The sequence below is a fragment of the Grammomys surdaster genome, unplaced genomic scaffold, assembly GCF_004785775.1.
Source record: "Grammomys surdaster isolate TR1022 unplaced genomic scaffold, NIH_TR_1.0 126531, whole genome shotgun sequence".
In the NCBI taxonomy this organism is placed as follows: domain Eukaryota; kingdom Metazoa; phylum Chordata; class Mammalia; order Rodentia; family Muridae; genus Grammomys; species Grammomys surdaster.
In genome coordinates this window covers 6,748,771-6,767,548 of record NW_021621323.1, presented here as the reverse complement: position 1 = coordinate 6,767,548, position 18,778 = coordinate 6,748,771, and the positions used below count along the sequence as shown (strand labels likewise).

The following is an 18,778-nucleotide window of genomic DNA, read 5'->3' as shown; positions in this document are numbered from 1 at the left end:
GTTGCTATGAATTGCAGCAGCGGTTTTACAGAGAGGCAGAATAACCAAAGCATCCAAACTTGTGCTGAGGGCTTGACCATCTGTGGAAAAGTACCTGGTTAATCTGATAGTAAAGGCACTTTAGGAGCACTGAATAGAGGGTCTCTGAACTCCCCACGGCCACAGAAGAGCAAGACTCTACTTCTCCCCCATCTATAGGCAGGAAGAAGAGGTATGAGTTTGTGGGGCAGACCTTGTAAAGCTCCCAGCACAGATATTTTCCAACTCTAATTTTGGATCTTGCTGTTGGTCACGAGGAAGGTAAAAATCACATAGTGGAATTCACTGACATTACATGAAATACATTTATGGTCCCAGGGACATGCTTGATGTAACGTCTGGTACACATACTCAACAATTCTTAGCTTTATTACCACAAAGACTGAATGTTTCTTATACCTCCATGGGTTCAGGAGATGGATAACTCAGTAAGACACTTGCCACACAAGGGTGAGAACCTGAGTTCTGAGCCTTGGCACTCATTCACTGCAGAGCATAACTGTAACCTGAGTGCTGGGGAGGTGGGGACGTGAGCAGTTCTGGGGCTCACTAGGCTGCTCAGCCTAGTTCAATCCAGGAGCTCCAGAGTCAGTGAGTGTGATGGTTTGTGTATGCTTGGCCCAGGAGTGGCACAATTAGGTGTAGCCCTGTTGGAGTAGGTGTGTCACTGTGGGTATGGGCTTAAGACCCTCACCCTAACTGCCTGGAAGTCAATATTCTGCTAGCAGCCTTTAGATGAAAATGTAGAACTCTCAGCTTCTCCTGTACCATGCCTGCCTAGATACCGCCATGCTCCCACCTTGATGATAATGGACTGATCCTCTGAACCTGTAAGCCAGCCCCAATTAAATATTGTCCTTATGAGAACTGCCTTGGTCATGGTGTCTGCTCACAGCAGTAAAACCCTAACTAAGACAGTGAGAGAATGATTGAGGAAGACAATGCACACTGACCTCTGGGCCTCCATGCTCCCATCTGCAAACCCATGTGTCTAGACACATACATAAACAAAAAAGAAAACATCATGACTTGAGTGGGTTGTATCTTTAATAGTTTAAGGATAGCTTTTACATGAAACTTGTAAGATAAAACTAAAGAAACTTCTGATAGTAGGCTAAAATTACAAATAATTCAAAAATTCCAGTAAACCTATAAGGAGAACTTTCTTGTATTCTGTTTCAGTGGTTTATACTATTAAAAAGATATAACACAAGATGGAGCTCAGTGCAAAGGGCTCTCGCCAGGATGTGTGAGGCCCTGGTCCCATCCTTCGTACCATCAGAGTAAGTGAGCAGACACAACTCTGTACCGCTTTTGCCTTTACCGCTTTTGCCTTTTGTAGTATTTCCTTCCACATTTCAGTTGCTACTTCAAACCAGTCATAACCTCTTTTATTACAAGTTTTACAGGGGTAGAGAGGCAGCTCAGTTGTTAATAGCACTGGATGTTCTTGTAGAAGACCAGGGTTCAGTTCCCAGCAACCACATGGTGGCTCGCAACCGTCTGTTAATTCCAGTTCCAGGGGATCCAACATTCTCTCTGGCTTCCTCGGGCACCAGGCATGAGCATGGTGCAAATACATACAGACATGCAGACATACATACATACAGACAGACAGACAAGCACTCATACACAAGAAATGAGTCTTTCTAAAACATGTCTATTTAACATCACACTTCACGATGCACAGGCTAAGACTATAAGATGTGTCAGTGTAACTTAATTATGTGACAAGCTGACTCGTAATCGGTTTCCTTTTTAGCTTGCCATCACTTGTCTTTCTCAAACTGCTAGGAATGATAGCTAAAGAAAGAACAGACAGAATGATGTGGTACCAGGCTTACTATGTGCTCGTGTAATAAATAAGAAATCCTAGAGATGGTCCATCTAACCCAGCAGACTTGACAAATGAGTGTCCCCAGATTTAACTGTCTTGCTTTTACCTTGCTTCTGGAGGTAACACGGTTCTATGGCAGAGCTGAAGTACTTATTAAATCTCACCTTCTTTATATAGCCTATTTTGCCCTTGATGGATCGTGTCACTTAGGAGCCAGAAAGTGAAATGAGTGTTTGTTTTTCTGTTTTGTTTTGTTTTTTCAGTCTTTGCCCTAACTTGTGCGTGGCTTCCTCTCCTTACACAGACTCTGTCTAATCCATTTGTGACTATGCTTTCTCCAATGCTGGCTCCACCCTATCTTCAGACAATCAAAGGTCTTATCAAATGGGCCTAAAGAGCTTAATTGTGCTATGACAATTTTATTCAAAGCCTCGATTTAAAAAAAAAAATCAATCGAAAGTATATAAACGTTTGCTGAGGGGAAACAAGAGAGAAATGGAAAGTAAAAGCAATAACCCTTGCTAAATCCTCGTCCTTATCTGGGAGGGCAGATTATGCTGTGTCATAGGTCCTTCCAGATGTTTTTCCTGTCATTATGCACACACACACACACACATACACACACACACACACACAAGTGTCTTATCTGTACTTTGTGAAGTTAAAAAAATACAATAAAGGAGTTATCTCTTTTAAAAAAGATCAAAATATTTTCTCTCAGTATGTACAAATTCAATCCACTAGAGTACAAGTAACTTAATATCCTGTTGCCATTTCTCTATAACTACAAAAAAGATAAAATAAAATATTTTGAGCAATGAACTATGCATCATTTTAATACAAATTCAGATGTACTTTATATCTAATTGACATTCAAACTATAGCTCATAAGTGCTCTTGTCACACAGCAGTCACCAAGTTAAGCACCACACACACACACACACACACACACACACACACACACACAACCACACACAGAACAAGACTTTTGTAAGGTGAACCATTTTTATGATGAAAATAATTGTTTTTCAGTGGAAATTTTCATATATGATTTACTTTTTAGAAATTGGGATAATTATGGTAATAAGGTAAAATCTCTATAAAACTGGTTCTATTGCCTCAAAATATTCTTTTCTTTTCTTTTTTTTTTTTTCCAAGACAGGGTTTCTCTGTGTATCTCTGGCTATCCTGGAACTCACTCTGTAGACCAGGCTGGCCTCGAACTCAGAAACCCACCTGCCTCTGCCTCCCAAGTGCTGGGATTAAAGGTGTGCGCCGCCACCACCCGGCGCCTCAAAATATTCTTGATGGCAATATTTTTCATAATTCTTCTAAAAGCAGCAGAATTCCACAAAAAAAATGTCAAATGACTTCAAATGAGCAAAACAAGACAATAAGATGATACATTTAACAGAACAAGGGAGAATTTTTTTAAAAAATATACATTCTGTTGAAATACTGGTATACAAAGAAATAACTTCTAGCCCACAGTCAAACTTTAAATTCCCAATTAATTAAAATTTGAAGTGCTGACTTTATTGTGGAAAGACACATTAAGCTTGATTTCAGAATGAGACTTGACCACTTGATTTCTATACAAATAATTGAATATATAAAGTACCAAATATAAGCAGTAGTGTAGCAAGAAAATAACTGGCAGAAATAATTACTCTACCAGTACTGATAGTTAAAACTTCCAAAGATTTTTCTATGCACAACAAAGATGGAAAAAATATGTCAGAGTTTCATCTTAAAATGGCTACTGTTATACTTCTTTCTTCTTCAGGATGAGAGGACCCACATTATCGCCTGTCAATTCATTATGCTTATTATGGGACCCATCACAGGCAGGAAACTGAAAGGAAAAAAGAATTGCAAATGTTATTTTACAGCAGGATTCATGAAGTAGAGCCATCTGTGAAATACTCGTGAAGCCAGTGTGCCACTTACTACAAAAGAAGTCCATTAGAGAGCTTCCTGGCAGACCACACCCACCATCCCAAGCAGCAGGCAATGTAAGGAAAATGGAAAATCCTTCCCAGCTCTCCAGAGGCAAAGGCAGACAGAATTCAGAGTTTTAGGCCAGCCTAGTCACAGAGCAATCCTTCTCAGTGACTATAAAACTTTAAAAAGGGCTCAAAATAAGTTTTGGTTTCTATGGAGAGCTAACTTCTCATTTAAATAAAAAAGTACATGCAAAATAAATTTTACAATGTATAAAACTCATACTGTAAAGTTTGTGAAAATATTAAAAGGTGCTCAATCCATCTGATTATGGTTATAATTAGTATTTTATTACAGGTTTTCCTATGAATTCATTGTGGCATTCATTTTTTTTCCTAAGATTTATTTATTTGTTTTATGTAAGTACACTGTTGCTGTCTTCAGAAGAAGGCATTGGATTCCAATACAGATGGTTGTGAGCCACCATGTGGTTGCTGGGAATTGAATTTAGGACTTCTGGAAGAGCAGGCCACTCTTAACCGCTGAGCGGTTAATCTCTCTAGCCCCGTGGCATTCATTTTTTTAAAAGCAAAATGAAAATCCTATTGTAATATGCTTTTCTTGTATAAAAGCAGGACCTCATGTCATTACATGCTTGGGCACCTGTGCACAGGGTGTGCGTGCTTACCCAAGGAGGCACAGGTGGAGGCCAGGGATTGACATAGCAATGCCTTCTTCAATTGCTTCTCCACCTTAATGTTTGAGAGAAGACTTCTCCTTGAACCTGCAGTGTCACTGCTGGCTGGCCAGGGAGCCTCCTGTCTTGCCTCCACCCCCATCCCCTCACCCCCAGGAGCTTTTATGCTGGGCTTTTATAGGGATTCTGAGATCAGAATTTAGGTCCTTATGTCTGTGCAGCAGAACTTAACCCACAGAGCCATCTTGCCAGTAAACATTTCTTTAAAAGCGTGACTTCTACTGACTTCCCAATATCCCATCAGTTCCCTATACTCTAACTGAGGCCCATTATGCTGCTTCTAAAATTTTCAAACTTATGTTATTACAGTTACACTTACTAGCTTATTCTATGTAAGGCATTTTATATGTATCCTTTCACTAAATCTTCAAAAACATCTGCAATACCAACAGAAAAGATTGAAAAACAAAATAAACAAACAGCAGCAAAAAGCCAAAAACAATAGCACCAAATAAAACAACAGCAACAACCCATAAACCAGAGGTTAAAAGTTAGGTATCTCAGGGTAGGCATACTGGCCCCATGCCTTTAATACCAGCACTGAGGGGGGAAAGCAGTCAGCTTCTCTGAGTTCCAGCATTGCCTGGTTAATACCACCAATTCTAGGCCGTTTAGTGAGACATGAGACTCTGGTGTGTATGAGAAAGGGAGGGAAGGAGGGAGAGGGAGGGAGAGAAACAGACATACAGGGGGAGGGGGAAAGGGAGGAGGGAGAGGGAGAAGGGGAGGGGCCCAATCCAAATCAAGTTGGCAATTGCCCAAGTGACAGACTGCCATCAAAAGTAATTATTTAGATATCAACATTTGGCTCCTTTTCATTAAATCTTAAATTCCCCCCCCCACACACAAACTATTTAAAATACACTGCTCTAGACAAACGCTGAGCAGCTCGAGAGCAGCAGCTCGAGAGCAGCAGGCTCCGTTGCTCTCTGTTCTCTACTACAGGCACTAGCAAGCAAAGAAGGGCAAACCTCAACTTGGGACTATCAGCTTTGACTATTAAACAGTATGGAAAAATTCCTAATCTCACAGAATTTCAAAATTGGGGACTGAAGTGGCAAAAACCATCCTAACTCCACACAAGTTTATCATACGTATAAATGGATATCTTACCGTCTTAGAACGCCAACATCTACAATAAGCTGCTTTTGTAAGACACAGATCTTCAATATTTATTTCGTTCACCACCTTGGGATTTTCTTTTTGTATTTTAAGATTAATCAAGCTATCCTTCTGTTGTTTCTTCTTCGGGAAGAATGGACGAACTGCAAGGTAGCCCAGAAGTGCAAGTACACCGAGGAAAGGCAGTAAACGGAGCCATTCTGAAACTAAACACAGCACAGATGTCAGGATGCTCAGTACTCCTGGAAGGAACACAGTGACGTCTAGCTCACCGCTGTGTTACCTGTGCTTCCCATAACCCATCTATCCCACAGTATACTCTATATAGAACAGACCCGGCCCAGCCAGGATTATCTAATTTTATCTGTAGGCTAACTCCATTTGTGAAACTGAAATTTTAGACCTGCTAAATATTTGTGCTTGTATTTACTTTTATCTGGAATTATAATCAACACAATTATGAACAAAATGTCTTATTAGATTTAGAAAACATTTTCACTCTTTTCTTCTTAATACCATATCTAAAATCATATAATGGAATTTCCACAAAAATTTTACTACTGCTTTATAATTTCAGACAAAACATAGCCACAAATGTTTGAACTTACTTTTATTGAAAATGGGTTCTTCTCTCATACAATACATCCTGATGAGTCAACTTACTTGTTAAGTTATAAAGACAATCCTTTAAATAACGACTATTTTAATTAATTGAAACCTTTACACACTGAATATTCCCACTTTAGGTTGCTTATTAAATACCTCTTAGAGTATTCAGTCAGCCTTTTGAACACATGAAATGCAAACAATGCAAATGAAATGGTTCTCGAATGTCTGGGAGTGCTCCCAGTCATCTCTGGGCACCCTCTGACTGCCTGACACCCTGCTAGTCACTACAGCCTAGCCAAGACTATGTGCCAAAGGATGCTAAGAAACACTGATGATAAGTGACGGGCTGTGCTTCAGCATGCAACTGAACCAACTCATCTAATGCTGTTAGCTTTGAGAACTCCACGTTATCATATTATATGGAGACTAAATGTAGACTAAGCAGGACTAGTTCATCAGCCTAAATGCAAAGTCTGTTCTATGGCACCACGTGTCAAATTCCACAGATCTAAAATGAAATGTTTCTCTCTTAGTAGAACTATTCTAAAGAGATGCTACTACCTAACCATTAAAACCCACTGGCTTACTAATACTCTTCTAGCATGTAGCTCAGTGGTAGAGTGTGGGCCTACCAAAATACAGACAGAATCATTTTGATTCAACAGTGCCAGAGACAGAAATGAAATAACTTATTTATGTAAGCAAAAAATTGCTGAATATAGAAAAATATTAAGTATTAAAAAAATCACTAGAGAGACACAGAAGCACCTAAAATCCTGGCTCTTAGTATTTCTGAGGTATATGTGTATGCTGTGCACACAAAGCCAAAATAAGAAACTGAGTGTCTTCCTCTATTGTTCTCTGACTTATTGCCTTGAGACAGGGACTCTCACTAAACTAGAAACTCACCTTTTGGCTAGGCTGACTGCCTGGCAAGCCCTGAGGATCTGCCTGTCTCTGGCCCCCACAGTAAGGCTTTTGAGATGAATGTTGGGCCTCAAACTCTGGTTCTCACATATGCGAAGGAAGGGAACACCCTTAGTCACTCTGCCACCTGCTCATAAATAATACATATTCTTAAGGATGTATTATTTCTTTTTATTACTGTTATTGTTTTGTAAAGTAACCTTATCAGGGAACAAATGCCTCTACTGTCTGCTGGGAGGATTACAGGTGTACACCACAAGCTGATTTATGCAGTACTAGGCACTGTATGCTAGCCAGTCAAGCACGTTCCCAACTGAGCTGTAGCTCCAGTCCTTCAGAAACTGACCACATGAAGAATTAATTCCTTGGTTATCTATTGTTCTACAATGAGGTACTGTTAACTCCTATAACAAAGTAACAACATATAAAAACACTGAGTACATTTTTGAAGTTGTTTTAAGTCAAATTTTTTACAAAGTGAAATCAAGCTCAATTTAAATTGCTTTAAGTATATTTAATAAGATGGTCTTTCTTCCCCCCCCCCCCTTCTTTCCTCCTTTCTTTCCTTCCTTTTTAAAAATTTTTTGAGACAGGGTTTCTCTGTGTAGCCCTGGGTATCCCAGCCAGGCTTTGTAGACCAGGCTGGCTACTAACTCAGAGATTCAGTTGCTTCTGCCTCCCAAGCGCTGGGAGTAGAGGCTTGGGCCACCACAACCTGGCTAAAATGATTTTTCTTAAAGAATATAAAGTGCAAAAGACTCAAACAAATGAGAAGCCTTGTAAGATAAGCTACTTGCCTTGGACATTTTTTATATATACTAGTTTCTCTGGGGGTGGAGGGTACCATCACTAATTATAAATAGTACACAAACTAATTTGGAGAAATGGACTCTTTATAATGACTATTTTAAATTTTATTGTTTTAGAATTATGAAACATGGATAGCATGAAAATTTAATTTAGAAAAAAAAAAGTTATTCAAAAATCATACTGGGGGCTGGAGAGATGGCTCAGCGGTTAAGAGCACTGACTGCTCTTCCAGAGGTCATGAGTTCAAATCCCAGCAACCACATGGTGGCTCACAACCATCTGTAATGAGGTCTGATGCCCTCATATGGGTGTCTGAAGACAGCTACAGTGTACTTATATAATAAAATAAATTTAAAAAAAAAAGACCAAAAAAAACATACTAATAAGAATTGGTAACACTTCATTATATTTCTATTTTTATTAACTCTACAGTCTGTATCCTACATTATAATATGTAAGATTATTTTTATCGTTCTTCCAACTCCATAACAACATTTGCAAAAGATTCCATTAAGAACTTTAAAAAAACATGTGTATGGCTGTTTTGAATATATGTATGTTTGCTTACCACCCGCATGTCTGGTGCCTATAGAAGCCAGAAGAGGGTGCCAGATCTCTAGTCACAGATGGTTATGAGACCCAATGTGGGAATCAAACCTGGGTCCTCTGGAAGAGCAACATTAGTCTTAAGTGCTACGCCATCTCTCCAGGCCCTGGAAACCTGGGTTTTAATGGCTTTTTTCAACCTCTCAAGTGTTCCACTTACAATAAAGGTCTCCAAGAGCATGAGGTCACCATGGTCATACTCTGGGTCACCACTGTATTCTCAGTACCTAAATATTGTTTGCCTCCATCTGCTAATTTACTTTTTACTAAGAAATATATAATTCATACTTTCACTTCTTTAGCATTGTATTTAAGGTTCAGAACAATGAGTTTTGAAATTATATGGATCTGAAAACTTCAGCTAAAACAAAGTATGCTGTTTCTTCTTACAGGTAACATTTACTATTCTTGAACATTTGCTTTTAGACCTCACAACCACTCCTTTCTCAGTGATTATTATTATTAGCGTGTATGTTGTTTGGGAGTTTGCCACCAGACACATGTAGTCAGGGAAAAGGCTGTTCGGACTGTTCTCTTCTTCTACTGTTAAATAAGCAGGCCTAATTCAGGTGGTCAGGTTTGTGTAGCAAGTGTTTTTATCCCGTAAGCCATTTCACCAGTCCCTTTCTGTTTTAGGTTACTGATTTAAGGGCAGGGGGTTTAGGGGAATGCTTAGTCTGTTAAAAATACTTGCCCTATAATTGTGAAAACCCAAGTCCAATCCCCAGAACCCACATTTTTTTTTAAAAAAAAAAAGCCAGGTATGGTGGCATATACTTGTAATTAGGCAGAGACAAGAGAATCTCCAAGGCTCAATGGCCAGCCAGTCTAGCCTAAGTGGTGAGTTCCAGACCAATGAGACAGTGTGTCTCAAAGTAGGCAGACCGCATTCTGAGGATGACACTCAAGATTGTTGTCTGGCCACTTACATGCATGTGCATACTGTACATCAACAGACATACATATGAGCATGCAGACACATGCATAAAATATGGAAGTGCACAATAGACGCTTCCAAATAAAATCTCATGAATTTCCTCTTGTAAATCAATACGTTACAATCTTTTACTGTGTAAGTAGTACCCACTTTGTGGAGAAACTGTGCAGTATAAAAACAGTAGCTGCTTGCTGTTTCTTTGCATGTGCAGTGCCTGGGGCAGACCAGGAAGGCAGCAAACAACCTAATCACTGTCTATCTTTAGTCTAAGTCCAGGTTTCATTTGTCTGTAAAACAGGGATAACAACCATTCATTCCTTTAATCAACAGCATTTACTAAGTACCCTACACTCTAGTTACTGCTTTAGGAATGGAGATGCTCACAGATGGAGAACGAGGGGAGGGGGCAGACAACAGGAAGCAAAACACAAACCATATAGTCACCGCTGTACGTAAGAGCCACGAAGCAAACAAACAAGGTGACATAAAATTAACAAAACAAAACCAACCAAGCAAGCAAAACAGCTTGGCAGCATCGTAGTGAGTTGACTGCAACTGTAAGTTAAGTGTTAGAAAGGTTTCTGAAAGAAAGAATCGAGGCAGAGAGCTGAAGTGTGAGGTCAAAGGCTCAAAGAGTCAAGTCTTCAAGACACAGAACATGTAAAATCTCCAAGCCTATCTGTTATTCAGCGAGAACTGCACAACACTGTTTGAAAGAACCCTATAGACATACTCTACCACGACGCTCCAGTTACGGACGTGCCCGTCACCTCTCCAAGAGGTTCCAATTCCCTGCCCTTTCCTAGACTTGCATAAACTAACACTACAATGAATTTCAGTTAAATTCAGTTTATTCTTCATCAAACTGACATTTAGATCGTTCCCACTGGGTTCGTTTACCTCCCACAGCTTATAAAATTAAGAAACTAGAGAAAGGCTGTAAGATGTTTCAGAAATAAGCTTCTAGTACTTCTAAAACTAACAAAACCCTCATTAACATGTTAGTGAAATGATAGATTTTTGATGATACCAAATTTATACACAAACTGTCACAATAGAGCTTTCCATCTGTACAGAATAGAGACATATAAAAAAGATTACAATACTGTGGGCAACTATATATCAGCTGTATAGAAGAGAAGTGATAATTCGTTGCTGAGATGAACAAAAAATTCAGCTTTGACACTTGTTTACCTTTCTAAACAACGAGTGAGAGAACAGTCCCTAGACAACAAAGTGAGGCCCTGCATCCCTGGCAGAGTTAACTGCAGGCAACGTGCACACATAAGAATGCCTGGGAAACTCAGTGCCATGGTATCTTTGGAATACAGAGGAAGAAGTATTAAAGATGTGAGCAGGTTATCACATGATGAGAAATTCTGACATGCAACAGGTAGGTAGGAATCTGCCCTGGGTATGACAGGAAAACACTGGAGTGTGTAAATGTACTTAGAAAATTACCTATTTACCAAGTCAAGCTAGACTCTTGTGGAAGATGGATTGGAGGAGGCCATGAGTTAGAGCGGAGAAGGATGAGGCTTAGAGAATCCTACTAGAAACATAGTGAACCTGTGTGATGGTGCACGCTCATAACCCAGCACGCAGGGGACTGAGGTAGCATCTGACCAGCATATGCTATAGACCATGTCTCAAAAAAATAAAAAATAAAATCCACAAAGACTAGTCCAGAGAACTTAATCCCACGTGGATCTAAAGTAGCAGACTGTCAAGGTAGAAAAGGGAAAATTGTGAGAAATAATCTGTATTGAGGGTCTATAAAACTTGTTAAACAGTGTGTGAACATTTTCTGATGTCTCTGAATAACCTCCAACCTCTTTTAAAAACAAAAAAACCTGTGAACTGGCCCAGGACTGACTATGAAAGCCAGGCCAGGGTGAAACTTGGCTATGTGGTCCAGGCTGGTATCAAGACCTTCCTGCCTTGGTCTCCTGACTGGCTGTGACACAGGCACACACCACACCTGACTCACTCTCTGGAAATGTCACTACCAGTAGCTTAGAGAGTGAAGTCAACAGGTTTTGGTGGTTGATGAGTTACTGAACATGCTGTAAGAAGAGAAGCTTTTTCTTGATTTTAGACTTCTGGTTTTACTTTATATATGGAAGGATGTCTCTGATGCATGAAAGAATCCATCTTCCCCAGTGAAAAAGGCAGCTGAGCAGCAGGCCAGCATTGTCACAGAAGGTAGCAGAGAGTAACATAGATAACAGTACTGGTTAGACTGCACTAATGCACAGCCCAGGCTTTAAAGGAGACAGAGCCTCCTCTGACAGTATCTGAATGGAAGGTCCTGTGCAGGCCTGAGATATCCAGTTCTCTCTGTTTCATCCATCCCAGAATGACAAGGATGGGTAAAAAGGTATCTATCACTCAGAAATGATACAGTGAGGTGTTTTCTTCAGAGGAGGCTTTGTTTCTTTTACAGGTTGGAGGCACCTTTGTAAAAACTATTACCGGTTAGGATTGAAGTCTAAAGTGTTTGGGAGGTGGGAGAGAATGCATGCTGGCTATCCGTTACTCTCCTAGACAGAACTGGCGACAAGCAGCACTCGGTCTATTAAACAAACAAACGGGACATCTTACTTTGTACTTTAGTGTAAAATGGTTGAATTTTCTTAACATTTTCTCTTAGTTTAAAAGAACTTAGACAATGTCTTTTTTTGCTGTTTCTAATTTAAGGGAAAGCAAAATGACCTGCCTCTAATTGAGAATGCATTCAGAACATACTTCAACTGTTGCTGAGCAGGGTCCTAAAAGCTACCTGACTTTTGTAAGCAATAATTATGATAGCTAGTAAGATTAAGAAGACAGAAGAACTGGCATCACCAGAAAAACAAAATAAAGCAGGGAGTAAAACATGGAGGGCAAGTAATAGTACATTAGAAAAGAAAGGAAAGGAAGAAAAGAAACAAAGAGGTCAAAGTAGTTCCTTAAGGAAAAAGAATTAGGTTTACTATGATGCTGATCACCACACAGAAAAGCTACTCTCTTCTCCTTGTAGAGCTGGACTTTGAACTCTAGAGTTCACACACAGTAAGCACATGCTCTATCACTGAGTTACACTCTCAACCCTAACCAACCACTGTAAAGCCATTTCAAGTATAGAGTACACACGGATCTCAGAAAGGAATATATATGTGTGTGTGTGGGGGGGTATGTATGTATATATGCAGAAAGGGCCATCCTTGTATCTCAGGCTGGCCTTGAACTTCTAATCCTCCTGTCTGTACAGTGTCAATGCTGAGACCACAGGTATGTGCCACCATGCCAGGTTTATGTGGCAGTGAAGATGTAACCAGGGCTTTATTTATGATACTAGGCATTACCAACAGAGCTCCAGCTCCAGCCCAAGATGGAATATTCTAAGAAACTAGGACAGGCTCTCTTCACACCCTCCTCTCCCTCCCCACTGACATCACTATCTGGTTCGTGCCTGGATTTACTTTGGGCAATGTGGTTGTAATGCATCTGGCTCAGAACTACAACTCGTTAAACCTAGCTTAAAAAACGTGAGGAGATTAAAAAGGACTTTGAAGTAAAAAGAAATCCCCCTGTTCCTGAAGACCGAGCCAGCACCTAACTCTGACCCACTGACTCCCTCTAGAGGCCCCACCTCAAAGCCACATCCTTTATAGCCACATCCCAAACCTTTGTGTTCTCCATTAGTCTCAGACACTGTGTGTTGCCTCAGAAACAACCTGGGCCGGAAGACTCACACTACACATTTCCAGTAGTCTTCCTTCCTCTTGTATCCTCTGTCCAGCTATTTGGGAGGTCCTAAGACTGGAATTACGGTGCTGGACTAGCAAATACAATCTTTCCTCAGTACCTTCTACTGCCTGTTGTCAAAAGAAGAATGAATTAGTTTTGGATAGCTGATCAGATACAAGTAATGGTGATTCCACTGACTAGCGGTTATAATGGGAACTTGTTAGGCATTTATTTACTAAATTTTGTTGTCAAAGTAATTAAAATTAGTACCTCCAATCCAGATTCTGGTGAATTATCTATTTTATATTGTTAGTGAGGAGTTCCATGATTGGTAATTCAACCAGTAAATCATTTGCTATTATGTCTATAACTCCATGATCGGACACCCTCACATAGACATACAGGCAGGCAAAATACTACTGCACGTATAAATAAGATAAATTATATATACATATATATGTATATATAAGAATTAACTTAGCCTCTGTGGACAATGTTTGGGGCTCTGACATTTTTTGCCATATAGCTATTTCCTCAGTCATCACATATTTATTGAATATCTGTGACAGGCCATGTAACTTTCTAGGTACTTGTTGTTGTGTTCATCATAGAATGGGGAAAATTTTTGAAAGTTTATTAAATTTATTGCCCCTTTGATCTTGAGATAGTTAATATCAGGCTTTAAGTAATAACAGTAAAGCTAGTCAATGATATTAACAACTTTCCTCACACTAGGGAGATTGAGACAGGAGGAACTGCTGAGACAGGCTTGGTACCTTAAGACTAGACTGGGTTATATGAATTAAATTTTAGGTCTTCATAATAGGAACCTCTGTTATACTCCATACCATGGTCTTTCCTCTTTCCCTCCTTTCTTTTCTTCTCTCCCTCCTTCTCTTTAAAAACAAGGAAAGCTTATGTGTGTGAGTGTTTTGCCTATATGTGTATCTGTGAACCACATCCACGTGTGTCTGGTGCATGTGGAGGACACAGGGGGCACTGGATTCCCTGAAACTGGAACTACATACAGTTATGCGTCACCTCGTGGGAGCTGGGAGCTGGAATTGAATTTAGACTCTTGGCCCCAGCTGTTCTCACATTCACAAGCTGTCCTCTTGCCTCAAGTCACGGCCCACCATGCCCAGCAGCAGAATGTTTTCGATGTTTGAGAAATAGAAATAATTTTTTGTATCTTAGCAGTAAATAATGCATTAAAAATTCATAAAGAAGCCAGGCACAGCAAGGCAGTGTCGGCGCACTTTAATCCCAGTACGTGGGAGGCAGAGGCAGACAGATTTCTGAGTTCGAGGTGAGCTTGGTCTACAAAGGCTATACAGAGAAACCCTGTCTCGAAAACAAAAACAAAAAAACCAAAAATTCATAAAGAAAACAGTAATTAAGGTATTTATGGCATTATATGTAAACTTGAAAACTTATGAATAAAATTTGTTTTCCTGTTGGTAGGTAGATATCTGGGTTGCTTCCAGTTTGAAAGAACATTAAAAATAAAAGTGATACAAACATAGATGAGCAAGACCTTATGTGGATGTATGGTTTCAATGTTACCCCCTTCTAAATTATAGGCTCAAAACTTGTCCCTTTGGGCCAAAGTTAAACTTATCTCAGGCTAGTGTCCTTGTGTTATCCAGAAAAAAAAAATTTTTTTTTTTTGAGACAGGATTTTTCTGTGTAGTCCTGTCTATCTTGGAACTCACTATATAAACTAGGCTGGCCTTGAATTCAGATCCATCTGCCTTGGCCTTCTAAGTGCTAGGATAAAAAGTATGTACCACCATCCCAGAGAAAAATGCATTATTAAAGTCTCATACTTGCTGGTTTTTAAGTTAAGCTTTTTGTCAAATTTCAAATAATTGAACAAGTTCTGTGAGCAAAATATCCTGGCTAGTTTATGAATCTAGAAATAAACTGTCTTCTGACTTTTGAACGGGAACATTTTTCTTCCTACATTTTTATTTTTAAAGCTTTCTAAGATGATAGAAAATGGATCTTAAGATCAGTGTATTATATTTCCAAAGAGGAGAAGCATACCAGTTTACCTTAAAGGTATCATTCTTGAAATTCTAACAGAAAGAAAGATGGTTTCTGACAGATCAAAATTGTCAGTATTTAAATCCTGTGTGGTAATTTAGAACTGACATGTTTTCTAAGAATGCAGACTCATCATGAGAGAACTGTGGGGTGAGGAGCTATCGAAATCTAAATAGGGAAAGAGGCAATGTGAACTACAACCTTTTCTGGTTGATTCTCATGCGAAAAAACGATGATACTTCTGGTCGTCTAAACATGTATATAAACTTCTTAAAAGATGTCTTCTAAATTTTTATTTCAATGAAAATCTATATGAAAGATTCTTCAAGTAGCTCCCTTCAGAGAACGAAAACATGAGGGGAGACCAGGTGAAAAGTAGCTTGCAGATTTTTATCAGTCCTCCAAACCAGAGTCTGTAACTGTCACTGTCACCGTGCGAACAGAATGTTTTCAGAAAGCCATTATTGCAAGCAAGCATGTTTCTTAGTCAAGTTAGCAATTCAGATTATGATAATTAGATTTGTAGACACTGTGTTGGGGCTTAAATAGCTACTACTAAACGGCCACACACATTTAACCAGGCCTACAATAGGGAGGCGAAGGCAGAAGGATCAGGAGTTTGACATTATCCTCAGCTACAGTGTGAAGCCAGCCTGTATTACAGGAGACCTGACTGAAAACAAAAAGGACACCAGAATGGTTATTAAGAAACAGTGCTAACATGAAATATTTCATAATTTTAAAGAGAAAGCTACTATTGATTTAGGAGGGGGGAAAAGTTATGGCTGAATTTCCTTAGTGGCTTTAATAAGGATCAACTATTTACTGACAGAATAGACCTGTAAGGAAACATGCTTCTAAAGTTTCCTAGTCACTAAACAAAGAGTCATACCTGCTAACCTGTTTCAAGAACATTTCATCCAGAAAAAATTGAAACATAAATGCAGTCTCAGTCATAACCAACACATGCAAGACGCCCTTCAGTGAGGTGAGAAAAAAAAGTTTAAAAACCTAATTAATGTGTAGTATTAGAATAAATTGGCAAAGCAGAACAATGCCACAAAATGACTCTGCCCGTTTGGCTTTGCATTACCAGCTTAGTGAATACATTCAAGAATATACAATTCAAAAGAGAGAAAACAACTAGTTTATGCATATTTAACATTAAACTACTACAACTCACTTATTTAAAATAAAGAACTCTAAATTTCAAGCTATAAAGGGACATGAAGGCAGAGTATAAGATCAGCACTTGTTAACACCTGCAGAAGGGTTACATTAAAGTAGTGCAGAGGTAAAGAAATGACAAAGGAGGAAAGTCTTCACATACTTGCTACAACTTTTAAACATAAGGGCATAGGACCAAGAGATTTTGATATTTATAGAGAAGAACTGAACGTTTGGAATTATTTTTCTTGTTACTTTTATGTTACTTTGGGTGTCTACATGTTTCCTTAGTGTGTATTAGTCAGCTAACCTGCTTTCTAATCTATTTCATACACTCTACTGGAGCTAATATTTAAACATGTTAAAAGCTTAACATCTACTTGTTAGCAGAGCAGTTGTCACCGACAATAAAAAAGTTTGTTAAAGTCTGTATAAGTGTATCCATATAAATACATGAGTCTTTTTTGTTTTTACTTTTTATCCCTGGGAGGGACTAGCATCAAATGCACATCTGTTTGAGGGACTCACTCAAGGAAAACCAAACAGCAAACAAAATCATTTCCTTGGAATGGAGGGGACACCCATCTCAACATTCCTCATCAATTTGGCTTGAATTCCATCTTTTGGTACACTTTAGTTTTCTTCTGGGTCTTCCAATTATGTCTTTTAAGTCAGATGTCTCTAGAATGCTGCAGGCCAATCAAGCCTACTCACCTCAGAGTTATCTAAATTCATGTTTGCATTCGCTGATACTCAGGATCTCGGGCTGTGCTGAATTTGTCACCATCTCATACAGTCTGGAGATATGGTCTAGAAAATTTTAACCTGCACGTTATGCTCCAAACCCAACACAATCTTTCAAGTACTGACTGCATTCTGTCGACTTTCATAGTCAAGATATTTATTACTGAGTTGTGGGAACCTTCTCATACAGACGGGACCTTAATTCACTAGATTTTATGCTCCAAAATCATAGCAGCCTTGGAATACATCTGGCTACTTTTGCTCCACCTCCACTTGCCCCAGGAACTGTAGTTACGGGGGCGACCTCAAATGCCTCCATGATAGGCGACTTCAAGCCTCCAAGTGCTGTCGGGAATGGAGGTCACTGGTGATTTCGTTAATAAATGCATCATGCATGCATTGTGTGGAGGCAGTACTTCTCCCCGACGCGCAGACAGCAAGGACTTTGTACGCCGCAGTGAGTCTAGGAACAACACTCGCTGCAGCTAACTCAGCACCTTCTCTTCAGCTTCAACCTGCAGGGTCGCCTCGTAGAGGAACCTTTCCGGGAGGCCGCCGCCGCCGCCGCGCCGCGCAGGCGCACACAGGCCGCGGGTCACGTGCCCAGGCCTGGCGCCCCGCCCCTCCCCGCGCCGGGCTCTCCACAGCTCCCCCCACGGGGCGGCGCGCAAGGATAGGACGGCTGCGCTTGGGTTACCTGTGAGGCGGGCGAAGCCGGTAATGCTGTCGGGGACCGGGAGCTGCTTGAGGTAGGCGGGCAGCTGCACCTTCACGATGCGGGCCACGCTGTCCAGGACCATCCTGCCGCCGGCGTCCGCTGCCCCGCTGCTGCGCTTGCGTGAGAGCGGAAGCGGCCGGGGGGCTCGCGGGCTCGGGCGGGAGGAGGCCCGCCAGGCCGCGATTGGCGCGCGGCGAGTGACGTGAGCGCTGCGGAGCTGAGCGCGTGCGGAGCCCGGCCTGCCCTCGGCTGCTGCGGAGGTGGGCGCCCGCTCTAGGCCCTTGACGTCTGCGGAAGCCGGTGGCCGGCAACGCACCGCGCTGGGCCGGGGCGAGTGAGCTTTCTCACCGGAAACCTCCTTCCACGAGTGAATTTTTCCCGGTTCCCTCAGCTCTGTGAGGACCCCGGTCTTGCAGCCTCAGTAAGACCACCCCAATCCTGCGTAGTGCCATTCCGTGGCCTCACCTTCCTTTACAAGCTGGAGTTTAAAAGAAACCCATATCTTACCCACTGATTTTTATTTTCTTCAGCGACTTTAGTCAGCATTCTGCTCAAGCATTCTAAGGCCTTTTTTTAAAGGGAAAAATGAGTTTGTCCTCTCACGCCCCCGCCCCCATTTTTTAGACAAGTCATACAACCCAGGCTGAGCTGACGTTCACGAGGCTGTTAACTACTGAGTATCTTCATCTTCAAAATGCTGGGATAACCGTGCTTGTCTTGTGGAGTTTCTTTGATACAGGGCATACTTGTAAAACGTGAAGGTATTTGAGTAGTTTTACT

The 18,778-nt window shown here is 40.6% G+C and overlaps 1 protein-coding gene across 1 annotated transcript; it reads right to left on the bottom strand.

Annotated features, from left to right (window-relative positions):
* Positions 1-1,068: 1,068 nt before the first annotated feature.
* Cisd2 (CDGSH iron sulfur domain 2) lies at positions 1,069-18,103 on the bottom strand. Its single transcript, XM_028760485.1, has 3 exons — positions 17,978-18,103; positions 5,691-5,905; positions 1,069-3,731 (listed from the first exon to the last, which is right to left on the bottom strand). The coding sequence occupies exons 1-3, from the start codon at positions 18,078-18,080 to the stop codon at positions 3,642-3,644; spliced, it is 408 nt and encodes a 135-aa protein (XP_028616318.1). The 5' UTR covers positions 18,081-18,103; the 3' UTR covers positions 1,069-3,641.
* Between the last annotated feature and the right edge of the window lie 675 nt (positions 18,104-18,778).

What these genes read in the sequence shown, in the direction of transcription:
- Cisd2 (XM_028760485.1), bottom strand. Translation starts at nt 18,080, where the DNA reads ATGGTCCTGGACAGCGTGGCCCGCATCGTGAAGGTGCAGCTGCCCGCC. An exon ending in CGGCTTCGCCCGCCTCACAG is followed by an intron (nt 5,906 to 17,977) that starts GTAACCCAAGCG and finishes TGCTGTGTTTAG; the next exon opens with TTTCAGAATGGCTCCGTTTA. An exon ending in GATGTTGGCGTTCTAAGACG is followed by an intron (nt 3,732 to 5,690) that starts GTAAGATATCCA and finishes TTTTCCTTTCAG; the next exon opens with TTTCCTGCCTGTGATGGGTC.